The 27,980-nt window shown below is 34.1% G+C and overlaps 1 protein-coding gene across 1 annotated transcript; it reads right to left on the minus strand.

Annotated features, from left to right (window-relative positions):
• Positions 1–410: 410 nt before the first annotated feature.
• Positions 411–27,751, minus strand: LOC140762836 (fatty acid amide hydrolase). Its single transcript, XM_073100793.1, has 20 exons — positions 27,565–27,751; positions 27,374–27,483; positions 27,231–27,291; positions 26,908–27,095; positions 26,693–26,822; positions 26,508–26,585; positions 26,275–26,422; positions 20,090–20,202; positions 19,936–20,011; positions 16,953–17,024; positions 16,597–16,648; positions 12,545–12,625; positions 12,390–12,473; positions 11,366–11,469; positions 11,036–11,128; positions 10,291–10,359; positions 9,008–9,072; positions 6,819–6,880; positions 6,104–6,199; positions 411–767 (listed from the first exon to the last, which is right to left on the minus strand). The coding sequence occupies exons 1-20, from the start codon at positions 27,644–27,646 to the stop codon at positions 705–707; spliced, it is 1,827 nt and encodes a 608-aa protein (XP_072956894.1). The 5' UTR covers positions 27,647–27,751; the 3' UTR covers positions 411–704.
• Between the last annotated feature and the right edge of the window lie 229 nt (positions 27,752–27,980).

Raw genomic sequence — 27,980 nt, forward strand, 5'->3', positions numbered from 1 at the left:
TTACACGAGTAAATATAAAAATTGCAGATTTATAGACAACATACTACAAACTAGGCTTACTCCTAAGGAGAACCAACATCCTTACTAGCAGATAAACCATATGCTGAAACATCTAAATTTAGGATCCATCAATTTCTCAATATTTTGCAAAACAATTCAACTGTAAATAAAGATTCAAGTTAATCTGCAAAGTGGGAGATTTTTTTTTTTCTTCTTGTTTCTTTTTAAAATCTTTGCTGTTATCGATGAAAAACTACTAGTGCAGGCCACTGGAATAATCTCTTTCTTAAGAAGTGGTGTAAACTCGGTGAGAATGGTTACAGCTACTGTCTGATCATATGTTTGCTTACTAGGAAAAACTAAATTGTGCCAAAAAACCATTAAGTTATATATATAATTGAGACATCAACTGAAAGAAGGATAACTATTTTAGACAATAAGATAGTTCGTGTAAACTTGCACCAAGCTTATAGCTGTTGTTCATATTTTTCGTCAAAAAATTAATTAGCAATAAAATTTCACAAGGTGTGATCTGCAATAGAACAGGAATTCCACTCTGCTGTATGTCCAATAACTAACTTTTACTAATGCCAACGAGAAATCAACTGGAATTGTCGATACAATTTCTGTGACCGCAGAAAATGCGGACGGCCTGGACTTCGTCAGTGGTTTCCTCTGAATAACTAAAACTTTATTCCACATGATCATATGCCCTTGAGAATATCGTAAAATGTTGAAGGCCGCCTCCTAGATTTTAAAAGGAGTTCCTGAAAGAATAATAAAACAAGTCACTGTAAGCCATGCCACTTTAAGCAACCAAAGCTACGCAATGTATTGACCAAATAATCCATGTCCATGGGAATTGAAAGTGTGATACTGAAGTCTTAAGATGGGTACAAAGATCCACAACAAATATTCAAGTTTAATATAAGCTGTTAGATTTCTATCTTTTTCATAATTACACTATTTGGACAAATACTCCAGCAGTAACATTTTTTTCCAAATATAAAATAACATGAACTAGATCATTGTCTTTCTATGATGGAGCACAAATCCAATAATGGGCAGATTGGATACTTAACTACATTGATTATCCAAAAGTTGATTCATATGGACATTATATATTTATACTATATATAGCAAGCTAGTGGACATGGATGTATCAGGATGTTCATTTAAAAAATAAGTCTTAAGATCATGTCTATCTACCTTGATGATAATCTGCATTTAAACTCAGATTATGTGATTAATTTTTGATGTATACTCAAAATCTTTTTTTTTTTCATTTTCTTTCACTATTAATTTCCTTAATTATGCTTGTAACACAATTTTTACTCTTTTGTTCTTCTGAACAAGTATCTATATTTAGTAATTATAGCATGTAATCATATTTTCTCCTGCTTAGAACAAATCCATTATCAATTGTTGTTGAAGTGCTGAGTCCTTATATGTAGAAAGCTTTTAGAATGTCTCATCAAAGTATGGGTGTAAATGAGCGGAACTAAGCTATGAATTTGTTAGAACCGACCTGGGCTCAACTTGAGCATGAGATGAACTTATAAAGGCCAACCCAAGCTTAGTTAGGACATAGGAGCTGGCTCAGTATCAAAAAGAAAAAGAATGATTCACTAATCTATCTATGGGTGTTTGAACCACCAAGAACTAGTAGTGAAATATATCACAACCATTTGAGCTAACAACTGGTCAATAAATATGTCTGTTATATGTAATCAAATTGTTATCTTTATCAACTGGTTGTTAGAGAATAGTGATTTTTATGTTTTATGTTCTAATATTCCTCATTTCTAGACTTAGACATTTTGATAGACTCAAAAAATAGATTTGATCTAAATGAGTAGAGGTTTTTATATTTTTAAATAACAGATGAACTTGATAGGATTTGAACTCGCACTTCTACTCTGATACCATGTCATCTCACCAGTTGTTCTAACAACTTAGACTGTTAGATATAAGTGGTTTTTATGCTTTAAACTCTTGAGTTTCTAAGGATATCTATTTATCAAGAACCATATAAGCAAACCAATTCAAGTAGATCTCAAGCTCAGCTCGTTTATACTTTATACTACACGTGAGCTCCAACTACTTGAGTGTCTCAAGAGTCAAGAGTATCTGTTGCAGTTCATGCCACTCTTGTATATGAATACATAGAACTCATGGAGCAAAGTATCAGGCACAGCATTGGTGTAAGATGGATATCCAAGTATGTAACAATACCTATAGGCAGTTCCATTTAAAGAACTTAATTTTAATTACTATATGTCGATAAAGAAACACTTCATATTTCAATATGATCATAGCGGAAGGATATGAATTACTGATTATATTCGAAGATAACTGTGAGCTGTTTCAGCTGAGGTAACACTTTTTACCTATCAACATTTTTGACCACACTGTAGCCGGCACCACAGCTCCTTAACAAATGTCCCCAAGTAGACTTATTGAATCAGCATCATGAATAATATTCTACAATGCATTCTGATCCAGTTTATGTTTTCGACTTGTCAAGATACTGATATTCGACATCTGGTCCTCTATTACAAAATGAGCTCTTGTTGGTGAAAGGGTAGTAAATTGCAAAATTTTTCTTAATAGTTTTAGTTAACTTTCCATCTTATTCTACATAAATTCCGATATTCTAGATTATCTTTCATGTTTGTTAGAAAATCTCTTAAGAGAATAAGACCTGCAGATAAAAATATTATAATAATAGGAACAAAAAATGTAAAATTTTCCAATAGTCCTAATCCAAATTGAATTCATCAATATTTATTTGATAAAAGACATAATAACTTGTTGAGGGAAGTTGTCTAGATAGTGGCAATATGTGGACCAAATAAAACTCAAATTATTCAAAGGATTCCTGCATTCAGTTTATCTACCTTATGTTTATGAGATAGCCAGTCCGACTAACCCAGCATTCTCTATATAGTCAAGTAGCCACTTGCAAATCTTAATTAAGGTTAATATTATTTTACATAATATAGCATTTTGTTTCAAGCTTATTAATAATGCTTTTATGTTGATGTTTCGCTAATTAGTTAGAAATATCCACTCATATTGTAGTAATATAGATTAGAGAGACGTTAAATGTAACTTTATCTTATTGGCATTTTTTTGTTTAGTGGATATTTAAAACTGATCTATGGAATGTTATGAAACCAAAGGAAACTACAAATAAAGGCAAAGAGAAAGCCCTATAGTCTTATGGTGTCAAATATGTACTAGTATAAAAAAAAAATACAAAGATAGAGGGTGGTCTCTGTAGGATTTCAGAAGAATAGCTGATATCCTCTTACCTATTGGCTCATTTATTTACACTATTCAGCAACCGTGACAACCATCTAATAGAAATTTTGCTCTACTAATGTACTGTAATGCACTGAAAAGTGCACAATGGTGATTGTACCATTTCACTCCTTCGTACTTAAATAGAGATGGTATAGAGAAGATGGTTTGTTTAGGTGGCTAGAGTTAATAGAGGCAGCTAAGAGTGCCCTTTTGTCACCTCCACGAACCCTCCTGTTTGACTTGTGCAAGCATGCCTATAGTCACCGTAGTCCACCCCACCACTGGACAAAGGGGCACTATGGAAGTATCCAGGTGGTTGGTATGGTTGAGAAAGAATGTCTAAGATGCTGATGGAGACAGAGATCAAGGGAGGGAAGATAGTTGTCTAGTAAAGGTGAAAGCAAGGCTCTCTCAGCACTAATAGGCATATTTAACTAAAAGGGCCTTTTTTGAAAACTAAAAAATAAAATAATATTTAATATATATTATATCAAGGTCATGGATGGCCGTGCAAGTCGACACACCCTATGCTGACTGGCACTTATTATGCCAGTAATGGCATGGCACTTGGCATGGGGTGGTGCGCCAGTGGCACACCCCCGTGCCGATTCGTGCTGAGGCACGCGTGTTGTGCCGTCCGACATGGCCACATCCCGGTCATTGTGCCATGTGGAGCCATTTTTTTTATTTTTTTATTTTTTCATTAATCATTATCATATCAACTGATCAATTAAGTATTTAGAAGACTTAAATAAAATTAATGATAATGAAATTAGAAATGATAATGATGATGGTAATGGTGATATTAACAAGACTCAATCTAGTAGTAATGATGATAGAGATAAAATATGCGTCCTATTACACAACATTCTCAGAGATGTATTCTTTTTACAAAGGACTTGAGCCTATAAGTAGCAAAACATTAAGAGAGATGCACCTACAGAATAATATAAATTCATCGTAATTACTATCATATCAGTCACACCTATCAGAGCCAGAACACAAGTATTATATTTTATAATTATAATTTGCATATGCTTATGGTGTGTCTGTGTTTGTGCCTGTGCCTATGTCGGTAACCTTTATTCACATGCATATTCAATATTCGTATCATATCATAAGAGAATTACAAAATTCTTATTTATATGAAAACTATGTGAAGTGATACAATGAGTAATACTATCAGTAAATGAGTTTTGAAGAATATCGATACTATTTAATGCAATATTCTCGTGTTATTCTTGTGCCAGCAAATAAAGTCTTTGATCCTTCTCGTTATTTTACATCAAACTAGATATTAATTTTAATTATTAAATTATAATTAATTAATATTATGTGTTCAATTATATTGAGTATTCACTCATTAATACTTAGTTTTAATGAATGTCTTCAATCATAGTATGTGTTGAATGATATTTATATTTAACTATTGCTTTATCCTTAATAAAATATGTCATTTACAAAAATAATATAAAGATAGAACATTATAATACAGGTTTTAAATTTTTAATATATATATTTAAACTAAAAATAAAAAATTGATATATCAAAAACCGAAAAATATCATTAAATACTCTAAAAAGTTTATTAAAAATATTATAAATGTGTGCTAGTGACACATAGAGCGTGCCGATGTGTGCCGCTTGGCACACCCCATGCCGATGATGGCACGACATGACCCGTGCTACTGGCACGAATTCAGATATTGATGAACAAACATATTTGTATATACATAATAGTATATATATTAATTTGTTATTAGTTATCTGTCGTGTAGATGGTAAAATTCTCATTTTTATAGAGGTTAGCCAAGGTTCATAGCTTTACTTCAGTCAATTAGTTTTTGTTTTCTTCCAACAAGCAAGCAGTACTACATCTGGGCCTTTTGGTCTTTGGGCCCACAAGCATAACAATTATCTATATGCATACAGTGAATAGTCGACCAAGCTAAAGTTAAGGGCCCCAACTTGACAAATTTGGACACCCTAAATCTAATGGTTCTAAGTTTCATAGAATTAAGCCCTAGGCGACTATCCATTCGCCTAGATGGGCTAATAGTTGGGTTGGGCCTGGGTGAGAGAGGGCTAGATGAAATGAGATGAGCCTCATGCACCAAGTAGGTTTGGGTTATAAAAAATATATTCATTAGTAATTATGATAATGCCACTCATTTTTTGCCTCTCCAAATTTGAATTGGAAGGCATTAGGCACTAGGTGAATATTATAAAACACTAATTCACTTGTGGAATAAGAACAAGTTTATCCTAACCTCTATATAATGGTATAGCAAGTAAACAATCACTTAGATCTATACTAGTATAATAATACCTACTCTTCCCTCTTCTTTATTTTTATATTTACTAATCACTATGTACCTTTGAAAAAACATCAATCAACTATTATTTCAGTCACTCATTCTCTTTCCTCTTTCTTTTCTCTCTCTTCTCCTCATTCATTCATTATAAAAGATATGATAGTCATTTATCAAACTATTTTTCCAATTTTACGCCACATCAAGTGTAACTATTACACACTATATTAGAATACAACTAAATACTATAATAGTTTATATTAGTATAAGCTCTCTTATGCAAGTTTAAAAAATTAAAATAACTATACTAATATTGGCTTTATTCCAAGTGAACGAGAGAATCTTATTCAGGTTTTTCTATTCGCTTTCATGTAAAGACAAAGGAAAACACAAAGTCACAAGCCTCTATTGTAGTTTATTTAGCCGGTAGATAAATTAGTAAAGTTACAAAATATATTTAGAATTTGTAAGAGCAAATAATACCTCCACTGCAGAAGCAACCCTCAGCAAGGTAGCCTCACCCCATGGACGGCCTATCAGCTGCAAGCCTATTGGAAGTCCTTCATTATCATGACCAATCTGGATAAAAGAACAGGCTAAACATGAACATGGAGTTTTGTTTATGTAATTCACATGCACAATTAGACTGTATAGCATTATATTTTGACTATGGGAGAGGCTTGTTAACAATTCTATAAAGGCTTAAGCCTTGAACACTACTAGAGTTTCTCAATTTCAGGTTTATGAATAACATATATTTAAGTTCGGATAAGTAATTATCCTAATTTTCTTTTTCTACTAATGGTATTTACTCATAAGATTCGGTGAATAAAGAAAATACTATTGGATGGTTTTCTATTTTTTTTCTTGATGATCTAACTAAAGCACAAGACATGGCAGCTTCTAAAGGTATCTCAATTTCATACTATTTGGTTTCTTCACAGCATTTATTCAAATTCTGAGATATTTCTCATGTATTTGCTATAAAGGACATGAATTTTCTAGCATATAGATTATTTGACTTCTCTTCAGTTCAGCTTTTCATGTGCTCTATATCCATCCGATAACAGGATAATTGTGGAACTGCTCTACATAATAAAGATTCATCTTTATCTTCAATGGAGGATACAAATAAATCACAGAGCACAATGAAGTCAGTGAAAGCAAAATTGTCTGCAGAAATACATTCTTTACTCACAGGAACAGATATAGCTGGGAGACCAAGAAGGTTTCCTGCTATTATAAATCGCATGAGATAACCTGCAATAAAAGAAATGTATCACGAACATGTAGAATAATCCGTTAACCTGAAAATGTTTGATTCTTTGTACTGAAACCTTGTGGATTCACCTTAATATTGGAACAATATTTAAAACAGAACTTCCATAGTTCAATCTGCATATTTTGAGATGATGGAGAATATACATTTTTCATTACTCATAGGAGAATTCTTTCAACAAATTTATCTCTGGTATGCTTTTATTATTTGATATGAACTAGATTTGAACTGATCTATTCGTAGAAAAATTATGATATTTTTATTGGTGATAGCTTAGTGAGTTAAGAATCTTTTGGCTCTAGTTCATTTGATTGCAAGGTCGAGGTGAAAAATTAAAATTGAAATAGTAAAGAAAGGTCGAAACTGGACATATTTTTAAATATCCAATATTGTAGCGGCCATCGGAAAGTGGCTCCAAGGATGTTAGGGGACGGCTGTAAGGTAAGATGACTCGTGGAGGAAGGTGGTGGTTAGTGTACGGAACTTGGAAAAGTTCTAAAGTTAAAATCCACTTCTAAAAAAATAAAGGTGATTTATTAGCTACGATAAAACGGTAAATGCATAAATAAAAAATAACGAAAACCAATTTTTATTTCACAATGATAACTAACCCATGACCGCTCATATTTATAAAAATAGAGTCATAGCGGGTAGGATCCGATTCGCCCTATTGGACTTACATCCGCTTTATTTGAAATTGAAAACAATAAACAAATTCAACTAACTAAATTCGACTCGACTCAACTGACTCAACCCATGTGGTCGGATTGTATCATTATTTTCCACTGGTAGACCTTCTAAGAACTTGGCACTAGTTCATTAGATGTTAAACTGACATTAGTAATGTTTACACGAAAGTTCACATAGGTGTATTTTAAAAGATCAAAATTTTATAAGGACCACTTTGATAATACTCTTCAATCTTCATGCTATATCAGGAAGAAATTGACTTGGAAAATTCCAGAGATGGTTCATGAGATTTCTGAAAATAGGAAGCTGCATAAAGAAAAGGACAAAATAGTTCCTTACTGTTCTGTGTTATTGGAACTAGAATAATTCATTGTAAGAGCAAGAAGCTTTGGCAAAGACCTAAGATGTTTATACTGGTGTGCTTCCAAGATCTGAACAGTTTGGCTAGCTAAATAGGAGCATGTCTGTTGATCATATTTTTGGATCAAATTAGGATTTCAGAAAGAGACCTAATATATTAGGTGATAAGAACAGTCGCAAGTGGCAGGAAGAAAGAAACAAGAAAGGGAACACCTAAATATCCACCTGGCTTGGGAGGGAAAAGAGGAAGATTGCTGTTATCACTATAAAGATAACTAGAAATTCTAAACCAAATTCATTGAGATATCTAGCATGTCTAGCCATCCTTCGATCTTTAGTGATTAAGAGAGTGGACTGTCAATGGGAACACTCATTGTTCATGACCTCAGATGAACTTGTGGATAAAAAATTTGATGACAAGCAGGCCTGGACCTCGTTGAACAATGGAAAGTATCTATTTTGTTATTCTGTTAATTCAAATAGTTTCAATCCTATATTTATGCACAGGCCTACACCAATGGTATAATATGAATTTGATGAATCGAAATAGCTAGGCATCTTGAAATGTCCCTAATTTCAAGGTGTCCAACATTCCTACACATCAAGAAAATTTTCAGTTATACTGCTTATTCCTGAAGCTTTCCCAATCTCAGCTCTCGATTAACTGCATTAAACTATCTAGAGTTCTAGACTACTAGAATATTGATCCAGTATTTGAAATCACTAAAGCACATACAATAAAGACCTCATGAAATGTGTGGGATAACATCATGTATAATGTGGCAGAGGAACAGAGCAACTAACATATTATAGGAAGGTCTCATCTGTCTGTACAAAGGAAAGCATCATGTATATTTCCCTACTAATATATTTCCCTAATAAAATATATTTCCCTACTAATACTGATTTTTATTTCAAGCACATTGCAAGATCATACTGACTTACATGCCCAAAAAGAAAACTATCCAACGTATATGGATTTAACAAAACTGGATCACAAAGTACTTCATTAGCATATAACTATATAAAGCAGAAAAGTTATGAGACACTAAACTCACTTGACACCTCATAATTGGACTCTCCATATTTGAGAGCACTTGGAGGTATTTTTGGTGCAGTAATGCTGCAAACGAAAAAAGATGATAGTCAATAAAAAAGGTAGATTAGCTTTACCAAAACAATGTTTAAATTTATAGTTAAACAAATGAAAACCATTGATGTTATTCAACTAAAGTTACTGGAAATCTCTGATCTCCAACAGTATATAAGTTTTCTTATGCTTGTGAATAAGCTAGGGTAGATAGCTAATCATTAATTGTCAATAAAGCACGGACACGGACACGACACGATACGGACACGGCGACACGGCAAATTTTGAAAATATAGGACACGGACACGACATAGGACACGGCGAAATAAATAAATAAATAAATAAAATAAAAAATTGATACATCTAAAATAAAAATTTGCAATCTAATAGTGTTAAACATACATCAAGCTATAAGAACTAAGAAGTATCATTCAAAAAGAAGTACACATCAAGCTGTAAGAACTAATTTAAAGATAATAACAAAATTGAAAGACAATCAAATGCCTCATTGCCTTCATCAACAAATTAATAATTGTATCTTCATTTCTTTATTAACGCTCATACTTCTCTCGTGAAGTTTGTGGACCTTCTAACCATACTTCAAAAAAAGGGATATACTTTTTTACTATGGCAAGAAAGATATTCACAATTTTGATTTCTCCTTCAAAAAGTACTGATCACTTCACAAGGAAACAATAACATTGTTAGATTAAGTTAAAAACAAAAAAGATATAAGAGATAGATATGTGTATGTTCACTGCACTATCATTTGATCTGGAGAAAGCAATGCAAAAAAGAAAAAGAAAAAGAAAAAGAAAAGTAAAAGAAAAGAGTCAAGAGATAACAGATGACAGGTATATATCAGATTGGTGAAAAGTTTCATATAATCATTCTTTTCTCATTGAATTTTCTGTGCTAACCTTGTCATTTTAGGCATTGTTATCAAGTTGAATGACCATAGCTACTGCAATTTGTTGGCTTGTTGGTAAACATGCTCATTGCTCCAAAATAAATAAATAACTATTGGAACTTCAACTATATAATATTTTGAGGTGCACATGTTTGTAGATACATTGATGAGTGAAAGGCTAGAAAAGAGTAATATCTTGTTAAAACAATAAATCTGTAGTTTTGTTAGATAATTAAGAAATATGTATCACCTATATGTATGTATATACAAATGTGCATATGTATACATATACATATATTGGTATAATTAAGATATCACATGATCATCAGCAGAGAAGTTACCCTGTTGTAGGCGTTACTATGATATCGACCTTCTTAAAAGCTTCCATGTGATAGTACATTATCCTTCTCCTGCCAGGCAAAGTAAACATCTCTTATGAGTAAATATGTAGTAATTCTACTATAGTTGTAATCAACACATACAAATCAAAAACTCTGAATAAGATATTAAAAAGGGATACGAGGCATGTCCCCATATGCTGAAATCAGCAATTATCAGTAACAGCAGGAAGCTGTGACTATTATTTGAAATGTCTACTTGTTCATCAGAGCAGAAAAATGCTCACAAATACTTCTCTTACAAGGTAGAATGCAGTAATAAGATAAAATACAAACCAAACTATGGGAAAAGACAGAGTATTGTCAGCTTCAAGTTATGCTTTATGGACAATCCCTCACTAATAGAAGCATGCTAAAATGTTAATCATAATGAATTTGGTGTTTCATCTTAGAGATGAACAAGTAACTGGGCTAGTAAACTATGAGTAAGACTAGTATATCACGAAGGTTCAATTATGTTAAATAATAACTTGTGACTTTATAGTTGCTTAAGATGAGGTTTAGTAGAACAAAATTTCCAAAATGCTAGTAGACTGAATGCAAGAAAAGATGTACTTGTACCACTCTGTATGTCGAATTTTTCACCTGGTTATAGGATTATTACATCCCTGTGGTAGCTAATGTAGTTTTTGCTCCAAATAAGATAAACTTCATTTACAAGATAGTTCATGTAATTAAATTTACTCACCTAAGGCGTTGGGAGGCAACATAATCAGTTGCAGAAAATGATTTGAAGAGCGCCAAACTAGTTCGTGTATCAAGTGTCAAATCAGAACAGTTCCTAGAAAACAAAGAAAATGAAATTCTTCACACTGATCAGTTATTCTTGACCAATAAGGAGACCACAACTTCTAGTCACACAAATAATCAGCATCAATCACTCAGAGCAGCAAGTCCAAGTTGTTGATTCAATTTTTAGAAAGAATACATTGCCAATCTATTATAGTCTGCATCAGAAAAATGGAAACTTAATAGCTATAAAATTCAGAAAATGGACTCATGAGATAAGTTCCAGTACCCATCCTTATAATCAGGGTTTAGATCACAAAGGGACTCAGAACCAATTGAAACAACGTGAGCAACTTGCATTTCCTCCAGATCTGGCAATATTATCTCCATTATCTTAAAAGCAAACAAAACAGAGCAGGTTAGACAGAAATTACAAGTATAAATGCATTTTAGTTATAAATCAAGTGTAAAGATTATACTGACGGTCTTCTAATCAAAAGTTCACAGTTAAGAACTTAAGATTAGAGTTCATTTTCATAGTTTTCTTGACGAAAGCTTTATGCTGGCTGTCAAGCAACCTAACCACCCCTCCTACCCTACTCGGGCTTGGGACCGGCTGTAATATCAAACTAAATGTGCACAGGCGGAGTTAAATAATTATGGAAGTATGAAAATAAAACTGGATGAAGTTTGCTTGAAATTAATCACATTTTAATTGAAATATTGTTATCTATATAGAGCTTCCCTTTATAAGAAAAAGCAATAACTTTTAATTTAGTAAAAGGTTATCAAGTCTGACTGAAAAAATGTTGTAAACATGGATACATATATATGAATATTAGACACAAGTGTAGAGAGGGGCATAGCTTGTGGATATAGTACAGAGGATGGATATATAATGAACTAAAAAATTAGAGGTCGTATAATGAATATCTCAATACTTTCATTTTTACATGATTCCCTACTTTGCATGAACAATGGTTAAAATCTCCAAAACCACTATAATATTAAAAAAAAAAGGTTTAATTTCCAGTGTTTTATGCACCAGCAGGACTCAAATTTTTCTTTTATCATGCAGCAATTCGAACCTTGCAGATGGCATCCAGTTGTGAAGGCTTAACATTATAACATCAATTCCTAAATTAACAGTTGGCATAAACTCCTTATGATGCACCCTTCTGTGAATGTATATATATATATATAGTCTTTATAGTCTTTATATGTGTGTGTGTGTGCGCTTCGTGTGTGTTTTGGAAATCTGATGACCCTATCCAGTTATCCCTGTGGATACATATAAAAAGATATTTACTCACTTCACTTCCAAAGGTATTGGAAAGCAGATTAAGGGCATCCTCGCACTTGTTGGAGATATCCTTGTTGGAAACATCATGGAACCACTACAAAGAACAAGTTTTCAGTACAACTCTAACAGATAGTTACTGAAAATTCACAATGCACCATTTCATACCTGTGAATATTTTCCGAGTCTCACTTTTCGCAAGATGTTTAAATTATCGGAGGATGACAAATTAGGCAAACAAAGGGGAGACTGTAATGAAAAAAGGAAAGGAAAGTAAGTACAATATGCATATCAAATAAATATCCTCTTTTCAAACAAATAAAGCAAAATTATAGAAAATAAAATTTCTAAAGGGGTAAATATGCTTATTGACATATAGAAGAAGTAAAGAAGTCATATCACACGTGATGTAACTATGTGTTGAGACACTGAAAACACAGAAATGCAACTGTTTGATTTCAGAAATGAGATTACTTTTCTGTGTATTAGCAAAATGTGGATACATCACAATGATAAAGAGCAACAGAAAACTAAGAAACCAAATTTTCGTGACAATATGCATAGATAGTATAATTCCTTTGTGATAAAGATGGAACAGAAGAGATAAACATGCTGAAAATACAAAGGGATAATTACATTTAGACCCCTTGAACTATTGTCTATTTTCATAGAGACCCCTTTATTTATTTTTTATGACACATTGACACTCTTAACTATGTAAAACCTTCCAAACTCTTGATGGTATAACAAGAAAATGTGAGAAGACAAATTTACCTAAGCTTAAAAAGGTGGGAGTGATAGGTGAGAATTCTTAAGGAATAGCCACCTTCCATTTTGTTTTCGTTACATCTTTGCCTTTCTATGCCATAGTTCCTCAAAACAACCCTAATTCTCTTTCTCATATTCTCTACTCTCATCTTCTATCCTCCATGGATCCCAAAATCGGTCGATCCTGAGTCGGATCAGCTGATCTAGATCATGATCGGCCATAATTGATCCCAATTAGATCGGTTTTGGCCAGTGTTAATTGGTTTTGGCCAGTTTCAGCCATATCAGCTAAAAACTTAATTTTTTTTAAGATTTATATTGAATCTAAAATGTATTTAACCTAGGAGATATTAATAATTGATGTCATCATAATTTTTTTTTAAATTTTTAGTTTTTACTCTCTATCTCTCACGCACATTCTCCTCTCACTCTCATGCTTCACCGAGTTTATTTGGCGGTCGTTCCAATGAGCTCCTCTGGCTAGTCCACACTTTGATGAACTCAGATGAGTTTTTTTTCTCGCCCACTTTTTAACTTCTATTTTCTTACTGCTATAGAATAACAGTGAAAATATATCTCTCTTCGTATTGTTATGTAGTAATAATTTATGAGTATAAAAATTTGTCTAATTCAAGCCGAAATTCATTGTAGTTTTGAATGAGTTTTTTCTAAAGTTTATCTATGACTAATTTTTATTTCTTCTTTTTCTGTTATTTTTTATAAATTTTAAAAAAAAATTCTGTATTTTAAATAATATTTAGAATCTAATGAAAAATAGTCTGATCGGATACAGGTGGTCGATACGATCGATACAACTGATACAGCTGATACGATTGATACAGCTGATACAGTCGATACAATCAATACAACTGATATAGTTGATACATATCGTTTTTTCTAATGGTCGATCTCAATCTAGGTATCGACTTTTGGAACCTTGCTATCCTTTGCTCTCCTCTACTCCAAATGCAATTGGTGTCCCATGAGTGCAATTGGGCATCAAATTGAGAAAAGGAAGGATAATTGTGCTGCACTGCTAATCCTTTTGTTGTTTTTACTCCCATTCCAAGATATCTTGTCTTTGGGGAAAGAGAGGGAGTGTGGAAGTAGAGAGGCTATCGAGAGGATTTTTGAGGTGAGGGAGAGAAAGGAAAGGGATTTGGAGGAAGTGTGGGTGCTACAACAAGCTAGGTTATAGAGAAGGGAAGGAGGCAACAAATTTAAATTTGATGCGAAAGTAAGGACAATATTGGACATAAATTTCCTCCCTTTCTTCTATTCAAAATAATGGTATAAACAGTAATAATCATCAATAAAATTGGTCACATGACAGACACATTACACTTTATTAACAGAAAACTAAACGGATAATTAACAAAAGGGGCGTTTGGGAGGTTTTTAATAGTTGAGGAGGTCAATTTGTAGTAAAAAAAATTAAGGAGGCCTATATGGAAATGAGTGATAGTTCAAAGCGTCTGAGTGTCATTGTCCAAATACAAAGGTAAAGCATAAGAGAAACAGAAAGACTAACTCCGTGATAACAGAATAAAACAAAAAATCAGTAAATCCAATGTGTTTTTCAAGAAATAACACAGTACTTAATGGCTAATACTAGCAATTCCTATATTAGATACCCTAAACAAATAGCTTTCCCCTTTTAAAGAGACCAGCTCCCTTCCAATCAAAATTCACAGTTACAATAAAAAATAAGAGACTAGCTCCCTAAATTATGAGACCCAGTTCCAGTAAAAAAAAAATGGTGCAGTACTGCCTCATCTGGACCCAGTTCCAATCAAAATTCACAAGATATAAAAACCTGTGCCATATATAGCATTGCTTGTTAGCAACTCCTAAAAACCAAAATAACCAACTCAAAGCTGAGTTCAGCAAAGAAGGCCTGTTGTTTCTGAACTTCAGCATCCAAAAATTTCCGTACATCTTGGTATTCAAGATTAATTTGAGGTAGTATACCTATCACACTGAACAAGTGATTCTTCTATATATGCCTCTTTTGGGGTACAACGAAAGAACTCATTTAGTTTCATCCCCCATGAATTTCTCTTAGAACATTGAATAACATCATTTTGGAGGTTCTCATGATAGAAATCATAAAGATTCCCTAATTAATTATGGTTTCTTCTGATGTTGGAGGCTAGGATTGCCGTTATGCAAAACTGACATTAGAGATTCTCCCTATGCAGACTACAAGTTATCAAAAGATATTTATTTTTACCCTACAACCAATTATAGATTATTATCATTTTTTTGTTCTTCTAGACTTATGTCTAAGAAAACTTTTGGAGATCCCTCTTGGTGATGCACAAACCTAAAATGCAACCACTACAAAAGCCTAAATATTCACTCAACCATTATTTTGTTCATGTATTTCATGGTTCCTTTTCAATTTTGTTTTGTTCTGGTGGGATAGACCCCATATCATTCAGGAGAGGTATAAATGCTGCTGGAAAAGCTCCAAGCATCTCTCAGCTACAGATTGCAACTTGGTTATTAAGATCACAAATCTTTATGGAGTCATGTAGAATCTACCATGTCCGCTAGAAGTATCCTCATCTTCTCACCATGTCTCATTTCTTACAAGGAGATTCTATGTGCAAGATCATACTTGCATGTCTCAAGGTGTCACACAATTTCTAATATATCATGGGCCACCCAAAACAAGAGTGAATAATGTTTAAAGTCCTTCACAACATTAATTTTCATGTTTCTACCACATCCTTATTGTCTTTACAGCTTTTTAAGTACAGTAATATGTGCCAGATAATGAAAATTGATAAAATCCAAAATGCAACAGTGCAACGCACATATCTGCATGTTAGAATAATAATGGAGTCCATGAACATCAAAATGTTTAACAGTGAGGAACTAGCTTGTCATTGCAAAGGATGCTCTTATCAATTTACATTCTAATGTTCCAAATTTAGAATTCACTTATTCTAGTAATTTTGAATTTACCTTTGAATTTCCCCATCTACCAATATTAAATACTAAAGATAGGAAAACATCAAGGGCAATCAACTTGTATCCACCTTTCAGTGTATTAGGGATTAACCGCCAGTAAATATTCACAGGCAGATGCTGAGTTAACAGTCTTTACCACACAAATGATTTGTTTCACATCCTAGGAACAATTTATGCAGTAAGTGACTCTGCAAACAGAACTATTACAGAACAATTATCTCATTAACTTTTAGCTAATTTCTTTCCGTACTTGCACAGGATTATCGAGTTGTATAATTGATTTATTTATCAACTTTATGTCTACAACACTTTAGGACTTTGCAGAACGGGAAAGAGTAGTATAGTCGTGTAGAAGATGTTTCTGCCCACTAGGGATATGTGACCTACCTATGCCAAATAGAACTTAAGATAGATTTAAGAAAAAATATTAACAATTTAATTAAGCAGTCAAACAAGAAACTAAATCATCTTACCGGCTTCAAGCTGATTTTATCAGCTTGAGAAGAGCCCGCCAGTGCTGAATAGCTGAAAATAGATGAACAATATCAAACTGACAACTCACCAATTTGAGACAAAAAAACCATACAATTTCTTCAAAGATTGTCTTTACCCAATTAATGAAGTTTAGATTGCAAAATCAAGGTACAATCAACATGATTAATATTTTAAAAGGAAATGTTTCCAAAACGTTCATCCCGACAGCTAGACATATGACAAAGAAATTGCATTCAGAAAGTTCAATATTTGGTTCGGCAGTAGTTATGACCGGTGAAAATAACTTAAGGAATCAATTACACTGAACTATCATTTTGTGTGCAGAACTTCTTACACTAGCATAGCATCCTCAACTGTGGCTGCAAGTGGAGAAGCAACTTCAACAGTCCCGCATTCACATATTGACCTACAACCAATCTCAAGATTGGTAAATAACTTTTAGATAGAGCATTCCCAAATTAAAATAAAATGAAAATAATATAGGAAAACAACAAACAATTACAGTGAAAAAGAACCAAACAGTAATTATTTACAAACAACATCTACCTCCTCAGGATTGAAGCGTGAGTTCAAGATTGATTTGTCACGCTTGCCAAGTAATCATTGATGTTAATAATCAAGTATGCCAAAAGTGCATTTGGTCTTGCTTTTACTTTATTATTTAACTTCCTTAGGAATATTTGATGTCTTTGCTGAAAAGTATGCCCTATCCTTATTACTCTTTCATGAAACTCCAGATATATTGAGTATCATATATGTTTTATATGATGATACCATGTAACTATTTTGTTCTTTCTTCAGATACTAATTTCTGAGTTGAGTTATTATTTCATATTTAAATGGTTAATATTATTTAGAACCATGGTAACAAGATCATAGTGACTCTCGTTACGGAGAAGTCCTGATGTTCCCTTGGTGACGCTTTGCAGTTTTGGTTTTCTAACTAGCCAAGGCTGTCCTCCATTACGATTGGTACTTCATTACATGTAACTTCTGATTCTTCCAGATCATGCAATAGCCATTGAGAAAAGACTTGTATACCAACTATCTGACCATCTATACAAATCCATTTCTGCCATTCAGATTTATCTCTTATTTCCCACATATAACCTCCAACTTGAATCAACTCACTAATAACCAGTCAAGATACCTGAACTGGTAACTACTTTCCCTTGTTTGATATGTACATTGAATCCTCCAAGTTCAAATTAGAAAAATATCAAATCACAATTCTGCCTCATTATGAAAAAAAATTGGGTTGTTGACTTAGTTGAGGCTTGTAGCCCATTATAGATGAAGAATTACTCCCTCTTGTAGCCACTAACTAGCCTTCTTTCCAGAGAGAGAGAGAGAGAGAGAGAGAGAGAGAGAGAGAGAGTCACTAAAATTAATTATACATTGTCTTAATTGTGAATTGTGATGTCTAAACCAAGGATAACCGTGCCGACTGACACGAGTGTGTGCCGACCTGTGCTGATGTAGAGCCCATTTTTTTTACTTTTTCTTATTTTCAATCATCATCAAATAGCTTTAGTGTTATTCTTGTGCTGGCAAATGAATTCATTATCAATATGATTAAAGATTATCAATAATATTTAATCCAGCATTTTTGTGTTATTCTTATACTGAGAAATTAAGTCTTTGATCTTCCCCTTTAACTAGATATTAGTTTTAATTATTGAATTATTATTGATTAATATTATGTGTTGAATATTATTATGTGTTCAATTATATTATAGAGTATTCAATCATATTATAAAGTGTCCAATCATTAAGCCCCCTTCACTTGTAGAGTAGGAATATGCTTATCCTGGTGTAGTAACTAAACAATAATTTACCAGGTTTAATCCCACATTATATGGGTATGAGAGGGTTATAGCGGGTATGTGGGGCTATAACCCCGCACTCAAGTATGTAGGGTAATACACTATACTGCACGAGGATGTAGAAAGATGCAGAGTTTGTGCGGGGTTATCACCCTACATACTCGCATAGTGTAGGGTTATAGCTCCGTACTCAGGTATGCGGGGTAATACCCCGCAGCACAGGTAAACAGGGTTATAATCCCGCACTTGAGTGTGTGGGTAATACCTCTCATTACGCGAATATATGAGCCCGCCTCAAGAGAGAAAAGAAAGAATATAACAATTGTAGTTAATATGACTAGTAATTATGTATCGTCATCTCATGGGGTTATAACCCTCTCAAACCCACATAATGTGAGAAAATTTATAAATATTATTTCATGCCGACAATACAAAGAAGTATGCATTAAATACAATATAATGCGGGTTTATGGAGTTTGTTAAGTCCAAAGTTGTGATAATAAATAATATCATTTAAAAACAATACTATTTACTACCACTATTTAACATATACTCAAGAGTATTTTCGTAATTTGATTTAAAACATCATCAATTCATAATACAATTTTATTATTCTTTAATATTTTAATATCAACTTTATATCACATTAAATGTAAATATTACTTTTTTACTAATATTGAATTAAATATTATAATAGCTTATACTAGTATTAGCTCTCTTCTTCTAGTATTAAAAATTAGAATAACTTATTATTAGTATTAGCTCTCTTCTTTTGGTATGAAAAAATTATAATAATATTGTCTATTCTAGCCTTATTCTAGAAGTGAACACAATAAAATATAAGTTTTGAATAATGTATTCAATTATATCATGTGTTGATAATATTTATATTTAATTATTGCTATATTTTTAATAAAATAGGTCATTTACAAAAATATTCTAAAGATAAAAGACTATAATGTAGATTTTAATATATTTATTCAAACTAAAGCCCAAAGATTGACATACCTAAACCCTAAAAATTTCTTTAAATATTATAAAGTTTTTATTAAAAATAGTTAAATGAATGCCACTGGCATGCAAGGGCATGCCAATAGTGGCATGGCATGACATGTGTCTTTGGCACGGCCATTGTTGATCCAAACAATTTTATATTTTTTTCATATCTTATTCTCAGTTTTATTCCCAACTTATCATGGCCAAAATAATTTGCCATTCAATCTATGCTAATAATAGCACCCACTCTTCCTGCTTGTTTTTCCTTTTGGATATAATAAATATTTGACCACAGCTGGCTACATTCTGCCACATGAAGCCTAGCTCTTTTCGTAACACATTGTAAAGATGATTGTAGTGACTAGTGAGGTAGAAGGTACTCATGGTCAATGAATAACATTGGCAATAAGAACTGGATCTTATATGCCGTCAACACAATGAACAGACAAACAGTTGGAGAAAACAATGAATAAAAAGAACTTCAGAGTATTTTACCCTTTCATGTTAGTTCGTCCATATGTTGTCTTCAAACCCACAACACCACAAAGCGAAGATGGGATCCTAACTGAACCTGCCTTTGACTAAAAGCATGATATCATTGAACTCCATATAAAGATGACAGTCAAATTGGAATTTCATGTTTACCAACCTCCACCATCTGTTCCAATTGCTGCTGAACATAAGCCAGATGCTACAACTGCTGCTGGACCAGAGGAAGATCCACCAGTGTACCTTTCAATTGAATGTGGATTTCTTGTTGTTCTGAAAGTGAGGAATTACAATACGGGCGTACTGGTTAGACATAATGATAGAAGTTACAGAATCAGACAATTAAGAAGAAACACCCTTGACAATCTGAACAGAAGCAGCAAACAAAAAAAAATGCAAACAAAATTGTTCTAGGGGGCCAACTGTCCCATAAGAAAGAGTAAGTCCTGCACAGCACAAATATCCAAAAAAACAAGGGAAAGAATTACTCTATCATGTGGAGTGTTTTCGCAAATTGAAGAATAAAGACTTGAAAAGGGCATATATTTACAATGTTATAACATTCAGATGCTCATAACCAACTAGTTAATATGTTGAAATCTGTTTTATCAGGCCATTAACTCAAAAATCCAAGGGTAAAAGAAAAAGAAAAAAAAAGAGCAGTAAGTAAAGGTAATTGCTGTTGTTAGGAGAATACTTTTAATCAATCACATACTAACTCCAGTAATATTACCGTAAAACACTTATAATATATTATATTCATACAAAAATACAGCAAATAAAGAAACTATATATAATAAAGAAGTACTCTAAGTGGAAATAGTCCCCTCAGTTTTCGTGCACAACTTTAATCGTCCTTCGGAATAAACTTCTAAATTATGAACTTCAAATCATACTTTCACGAATATTCTGTTTCAACACTTGATTTATCTAGCCTCATGCTATTGAAAAGGATGGCTAGTGCACACTACACAAGGCTCCAAATAGATGGGAGTCACGGCTAATGGCTTCTTGTTGTGTTATACTATCAAAACTGGGAAAACAGCAGACAATTTAACAGGTACTTAAGAAAAACATTCTTAATCAACTTTCAACCTAATATAAACTTTAAAGCCTGAAAACATAAGAGTACTTTTGGTCTTTTGGACAAGCTTCATAGTATGCTAATATGTGCCAATAACTACCAGTGCTCCAGCTATACTTAACAGTTGTCATACAACCATATCATGCATTAACAGTATAAAACACATATCGACCAGATAAAGTGCCAGACATATATAATCCTTGATTAGCCTTCAAACACCAATGTTTGTGTGAAGGGTGGTCAGATTCCATGGGTTCTGTGTCATTTTTCTAAGAACTAGCTTTGAGTTGAAGATATGTATCAAGGCATTCCTATCAAAATCTACCTCTAAAGTGAATGAAAATCTTTATTTCCATCTAATTGACTACATGGATCTTGTCAAGATCAAGCCGCCATCTTTGGTCCTCCAAAGACTAGCTCTCTGGTTGAGATTTGTACCATCAAGACTAGAGTTTGCGTTGGAAGATTTTCAAGGTTTAACAAGCTAAGCCATAATTTTTCTGGATTTATTGTATGACCCGAGCTTCACTGCAGTTACCTTGCAGGCCCAAAAGCATGAATAATTATAGCCATTGGCCTTTTGTCCAACCAGATAAAAGTCGGTCCTGGAACTCATCTCTTTAACCCCATTCTTCATCTCTTTAGTTAGGAGATGAAGATTGCTACCATCCCTAATGTCTCCCATATACCTGTTTTCCCCTCCACCACGGAGCAGATGAATAGCTCAGTCCAATTCTGTAGCTCTCTCTCACTCTCCCTCATATCAGCGAACTGCAGGATCACTGTGACCCGCATCTTCTCATTAACTAAGATCAGCCTCTCCTCAACACCCTCATCTCTCATCTCCCACCAACTTGCAACCTTGTTTGTAGCAATTGAGAGCCCCTTAGCTTCCAGGTCTGAGACACGGGAAACTAACCAACTTTGGGTAAAGATTAAACACGATCTGGTTCAACTTTGATTAATAAAGCCTCATTCCTGGTTCCTAACTAGACTTTGACCAGATCTCAACCTGGTTTAGCCCGATATTCAAGATTTTGATCATGTAAGCACTTGATGATAATTAACATGACCAATGTGTTCTCGCACTCTAGCTCCTTAGTCAAATGGCAAACCACAGTTCTATTAGCTTCCAAATAATTAGAGTACTACCTTAAAATGGCAAGCGAAAAGAATAAAAGGTGTAGCCCATAGTGATCGATATGAGCTTGGTTCCAAAAATCAGCTAATTCCGACTTGAAATCAGTCTAGTGACCAGTATCCATCTAGAATTGGTTGGACCTATCAAAATTAACTTTTTTCTAAAATGAATCTGAACTAGGACTCTATGAGACATCAGTAGTTAATGTTCTCAACTGCATTCTTTTCAAATTTTTAATTTTTATCTTCTATCTCTCACTCTCTCTCCTTTCACCTCATACTTTACTGAGCTCATTCAGTGAACCCCTTTAACTACTCCGCACTCTAGTGAACTCAGATGAGCATTTTTATCTCTTTGTGTGTTTTTTTTTCATTTATCTTCTCTCTTCTCACTCATTCTTTAACACTCTTTCTCTCTCTTCTCACTCACTCTTTAACATTCTCTTTCTTTCTCTTTGCCTCACTTCTGTAACAGTAATTTACGAGCATAGAAAATTAGAAATTTACCAATTTTAGTTCAGAATTTATTATGATTTTAGGTGAGTTTTTTATTTAGTTTTTAAGCTTCACATGTGACTAATTTCTACTTTTCTAAATTTTTAGAAATTTTCTTGTATTTTTAAATAATATTTAGAATTTTACATAATTAGAAAATAGTCTAATCCAATATTGATGATAGATACAACTGATACGTATTATGTTTCTTAGCTACCAATTCCAATCTGATCTCGATACCTAGTTTCGAAACCTTAAGTATAAACACAATTAGTCCAATAGGAAAAGGAATTAATGACTCAAAAGACAAAAGAACCAAACAAGAAACAAAGATTCAACCATTAGCAATTGAAATGACCCGGTATGCGCATTATAGTTAATAAGAGAAGGGATTTTTTATGGTTCCACATTGGTAATATAAATCATAAAATGGTCATGCAGTAATGCACTTGGCACAAGGTGTGTCAGTGGCACACCTCCGTGTCGCCTCATGCCGATCAGCAATGGTGCATACTGACTGCCATGCGAGCCGTGTCGAGCCATGCCGGTCCGGCACCGTTGTGTGCCGATCATTGTGCCATATGAAACTCTTTTTTTTAATTTTACTTATTTTCATCAATCATTATCAAATCAATTAATCAGTTGATCATTTAGAAGACTTATATAAAATTGATGATAATAAGACTAGAGATGATAATTATGATGGAAATAGTGATGATGATAATAACAACTCAGTCTAGTGGTGGTGATGATGGAGACAAAACATACGTTCCTGTTACACAACCTTCTCAGAGAAGTATTATTTTTATAAAAGACTTGAGTATGTACGTAGCAGAACATTATGAGAGGTGCACTCACAGAATAATATGAGTTCATCATAATTGTCGTCATATCAATTACACCCATCAAAGCCAGAACACCCTTATTATATTTTATATCCACAATCTACATATACTTATGATGTGTCTGTGCATATTTGGTGCCGTTCATTTTCATGCATGTTCAATATTCATATCATTTCATAGGAGAATTATAAAATTTTTATTTGTATGAAGACTATGTAAGACATTACAACAAACAATACTATTAGTGAATGGGTTTTGAAAAATATCAACAGTATTTAATGCAACATTCTCGTATTATTCTTATACTAGCAAATGAAGTATTTGATCATTTTCATCATTTTACATTCAACTAGATATTATTTTTAATTATTAAACTATTATCATTTAATATTATGTCTTCCATTATATTATGAAGTGTTCAATCATTAGTATTAGTTTTAATAAATATCTTCAATCATAATATGTGTTGAATAATATTTATATTTAACTGTTGCTTATCTTTAAGGATATGGTAACCCTACCATTAACTAGTTCATTTTTATTTATTAATTTCATAGTAATAAAAATACATGTCCTACTAAGATAGAATTTGTAACTTGTTATCCTCTTGCCTAGTAGGCAAAGATCTACCTCTGATCCTACTCATATTGGATTTGGTGCTCAGGTAGTTTGGCCAATAATAGATAAAAAAATATTGAACAGTGACGCGGGCAGAGGTTTCCGAGGAATACAAATAACCTCTGATTTTTTTCTAAAATAGGTCATTTACAAAATTAATCTAAAGATAAAGCATTATAATGTAGGTTTTATACTTTTAATACATATATTTAAACCAAAAACTAAAGATTGATATATGGAAAACTCAAAAGTATTTTTAAATATCCTAAAAAGTTTATTAAAAAAATTATAAATGCGTGCCAGTGACACGTAGGGGCATGCCACTAGCACGCCATTTATATAATCTAAAGATAAAGCATTATAAATAGGTTTTAAACTTTTAATACATATGTTTAAACTAAAAACCAATGATTGACATATGAAAAACCCAAAAATATTTTTAAATATCTTAAAAAGTTTATTAAAAATATTATAAATACGTGCTAGTGACGTGCTCGGGTGTGCCACTAGCACAGCAGAGTGTGCCTTTCGGCACGCCCTATACCAACTGGCATGTGCCCTCTTGATGGTGGCATGGCACATGCCACTAGCACAGCCATCATTGATATAAATTATTAAAACCATAAATATTGACAATTTGCAAGTCTAAAGAATATAATTGAAAGCAACGATGGCCATGCCACAGGCACGGACCGTGCCGGCCGATGGCCAGCACTGCACGACACATACCGCGACACTTGCCGACCGTGCCGTAAGAGGAGAAGAAAGAAAAACGAGAAACTCACCTTCGTCGTCGCCAATCGCTGCTCGTCGCTCACTTGCCGTCGCCCGAGCGCATCGATGCCCTAGCTTGAGGGAGAGATGAGATCGGCGATGGCACCAACGCGTCGTCTCTCTCTCTCTCTCTCTCTCTCTCGATCTCGATCTCATCTCTCCCTCGGGCTAGGGCACCGACGCGCTCAGGCAACGGCGATCGGCGATGGTGACGACGACAATGATCGACAACGGGTAGCTTGACGACGAGCAGCGGAACTATTAGGAGGGGTGCCGTGCGGCACCCCTCGAGCCATGTGCCGATACGCCGCCGGCACGGCCATCCATGATTGAAAGTAACATCTTGCTAGAAACAATCACATTCGAGTTCTATGGATCGGCACTTGAAAGAAATAGAGAAGGGGTGGTTGGTAAATTGGGAGTGGACAGGAGTATGGACAGGGGATGAGATGAGCACTTGGAGAAGCATAAATTATTATCAAAATAAATCTAGAGTAGCTCAGCATAAAGCTCAATTTACATGGTAAAATGAGCCTAAGGGACAAGAAGCAAGTTGAAAGATCATTAAAATAACCAATGATAAATATTTGAATCATTCATTGAATATGTTTAAAAGAGATTTGATAACAATTACCGATTTTGGACCAAAAAGAATTACATTAAGAGTTTTGAACGATATCAACATCTCAAACGAAGAATTGCCTTTCTGGTGGCATGGGGAGTTGCATGGGCCAGCATTGGTCGGCATAGGGCAATATATGTCAACCAATCCCGAACATGTTTACTGACATGGCAATCCATTACTCTTAATATGTAACAGTATCTAGCTTACGTGCATCTTCAGTGTCCTATAAAATGATATTTACAAAAATACAGATTGATTTAGCATTGTGATTGGTTTGTCTTTTTCTTATTCAGGACATAAATAATCATGCCTTGAAATGGAAGAATTGGTTGATTTGGCCTTGCAAACCGATACTCTTTGCGTACTGGAGAGACAAAGTGAACCATATAGCCTCTTTCAAATTTTGATGACATCTCTTATCAGTGGATTTCTATTGCTAAGTTATGTGCTCGAAAGAATTCATGAAACTATAATGTGCAGGTATCTTATTTTATTAGTCACTAACATTTGTGACACTATCAAATAATTAGAGAAATCTGGTTATTTTTGGAACATCCACAAGTCAACTTTCACTTCCTAGTTCCAGAGTAACCCAAGTGAGCAAGTTCTCATAATTTGCATAAGAGATCCTCTCTTATTCTTATAAAACTAGCAAGAGCAAGAGCAAGAGCAAGAGCGTTTGGACCACATTTGAGTATGAGAATGTTAACAGAGAAATGTTATATATCATTACATTTCTAGAACAAAGATTGCAATCGTCGTACCCGTAAGTTGGATTGTTTCCAGTCGTCCCAAGTCCTAGTTCATGCATATTTGCTTTCCCAACAAGAATTACTCCACATCTGCGCAATCTAGCTACACAAACTGCATCCTCCTCCACACCACTGATTCCATCGAGCCATGCAGTCCCACCTGAAACCGCAGCATTTTGACATTTAATACGCATAAATGCCAAAATCATCTAGAAGGAAAGTGTACAAAAATTGCATTGTCCTACCTTTTGTTGGATAAGGATAGCAATCTATATCATCCTTAACTGCAATAAAAATTCCATCCAAGATGGATAACGGCTTTCCTGTGAATGCAGAAGATGACTAAAATAGTAAAAATAATGACTTCAAAATCATGGACAATAAATGTAAGATTATAATGTAAATTAACTTCTTTTTTTCCTTTCCATACCTTCCTGAAACCTTTTTGTGGAAGCTTCAGCCTGCTTTCTTACTTCATCTTTGCTAAAAGTAATCAGCATTGGCATGGGAGGCTTCTTATTGTTCCATTCTTCCACAGCTGATAAAATATGCTCTACAATCTAGACTCTCCAAATTAAGTCCCTTCTCATCCATAGCCATACATCAATAAAAGAGTCAAAATCTCAGAAAACTCTAGTATCTTACAATTGATGGGGTGGTGATCTTAGACCGATAAGCGTGTGCATAGTCACGGATTGTCCAGTAAAGAAATGGAGGAGAGTCCTGATTCCAATGTAGAGAGGGATCATAAGGAGGTAGGCACCCTACAGCCGTCTCAAGGCGATCTATAGGGTCTCTCTCTTCATTTACTTCAATTACTCCTGGCTCTTCCTCTGCAATTTACATTCCATGTTGTTAGATACACCAGCAACAACCATTATCAATATTACGCTGACTACTTACGCTGACCAGCAAAGATAACCCAATTTAGGAAGAAGACTCAAAAGGAATTGCTAGAAAAATGGTACCTTGAGGCGGGTATTCGGGGCGGTACATTGGCTTTTCCGGAATAACCGTATGCTGCAGAATCTGCTAAAGGAGAAAAGAGATCCAAGACAAGAGAAAAAAAAAAAAACAAAAAGTATCAAGTCTTGGATCGTAAAAGCAAGACCTGATTCAATCCATTCTTCTTCTTCAAAAGGGATGTGACGACGGGGCCGACGACCGGTGCCTCCATCAGCCAAACGAACAGCTTCAGCGAGATTCCAGTCAGGTGGGGCGCTGACGGATAAAAACCAAAAAAACAAATCAAGATCAGCAGAGATCCCTTCATCTCACTAACATATCCAGACGAGGAGAGACCTTCGATATGCTTGGGCTGGTACTTGACCGTCGACAGGTCGACGCACTCGGCCGGCAGCAGCTCCCGCTTCATCTTTCCCATCTCTCTCTCTTTCTCTCTCTCTCTCTCTCTCTCTCTCTCCCTTTCACTTGTCTTCCCGAATTCGATAAGAGTGGGGAGGAGAGGCAAATAAAACGATGGGAATAGCAGTAATTCTTCGGGTTCGGATAAATTACTAAAGACGTCAGTCAAACAACACCCACTCCGTTGTTCCCTTGACGAATTGGCGATAGCGACGTGAAGGCAAATTGACAAGGAGATCAATCGGCTTGGAAGTTGAAAAGCTGCCGTGCGAACACCGGCCAGCAACGGAATGGCTGGACTGGGGCCTACCATATAAACTCTTAAACACATCACATACGGACCAGCAATAATT

The sequence above is a fragment of the Typha angustifolia genome, chromosome 7 (genome assembly GCF_048772165.1).
Source record: "Typha angustifolia cultivar Huaian chromosome 7, ASM4877216v1, whole genome shotgun sequence".
NCBI classification, from domain to species: domain Eukaryota; kingdom Viridiplantae; phylum Streptophyta; class Magnoliopsida; order Poales; family Typhaceae; genus Typha; species Typha angustifolia.

Bases quoted from the DNA above. Each gene is read 5' to 3' on its own strand.
- LOC140762836 (XM_073100793.1), bottom strand. From the start codon at position 27,646: ATGGGAAAGATGAAGCGGGAGCTGCTGCCGGCCGAGTGCGTCGACCTG. The intron at 27,096-27,230 runs GTACCATTTTTC...TGTAAATTGCAG, and splicing joins CCCCGAATACCCGCCTCAAG to AGGAAGAGCCAGGAGTAATT. The intron at 10,360-11,035 runs GTGAGTAAATTT...TTTGCCTGGCAG, and splicing joins GTTGCCTCCCAACGCCTTAG to GAGAAGGATAATGTACTATC.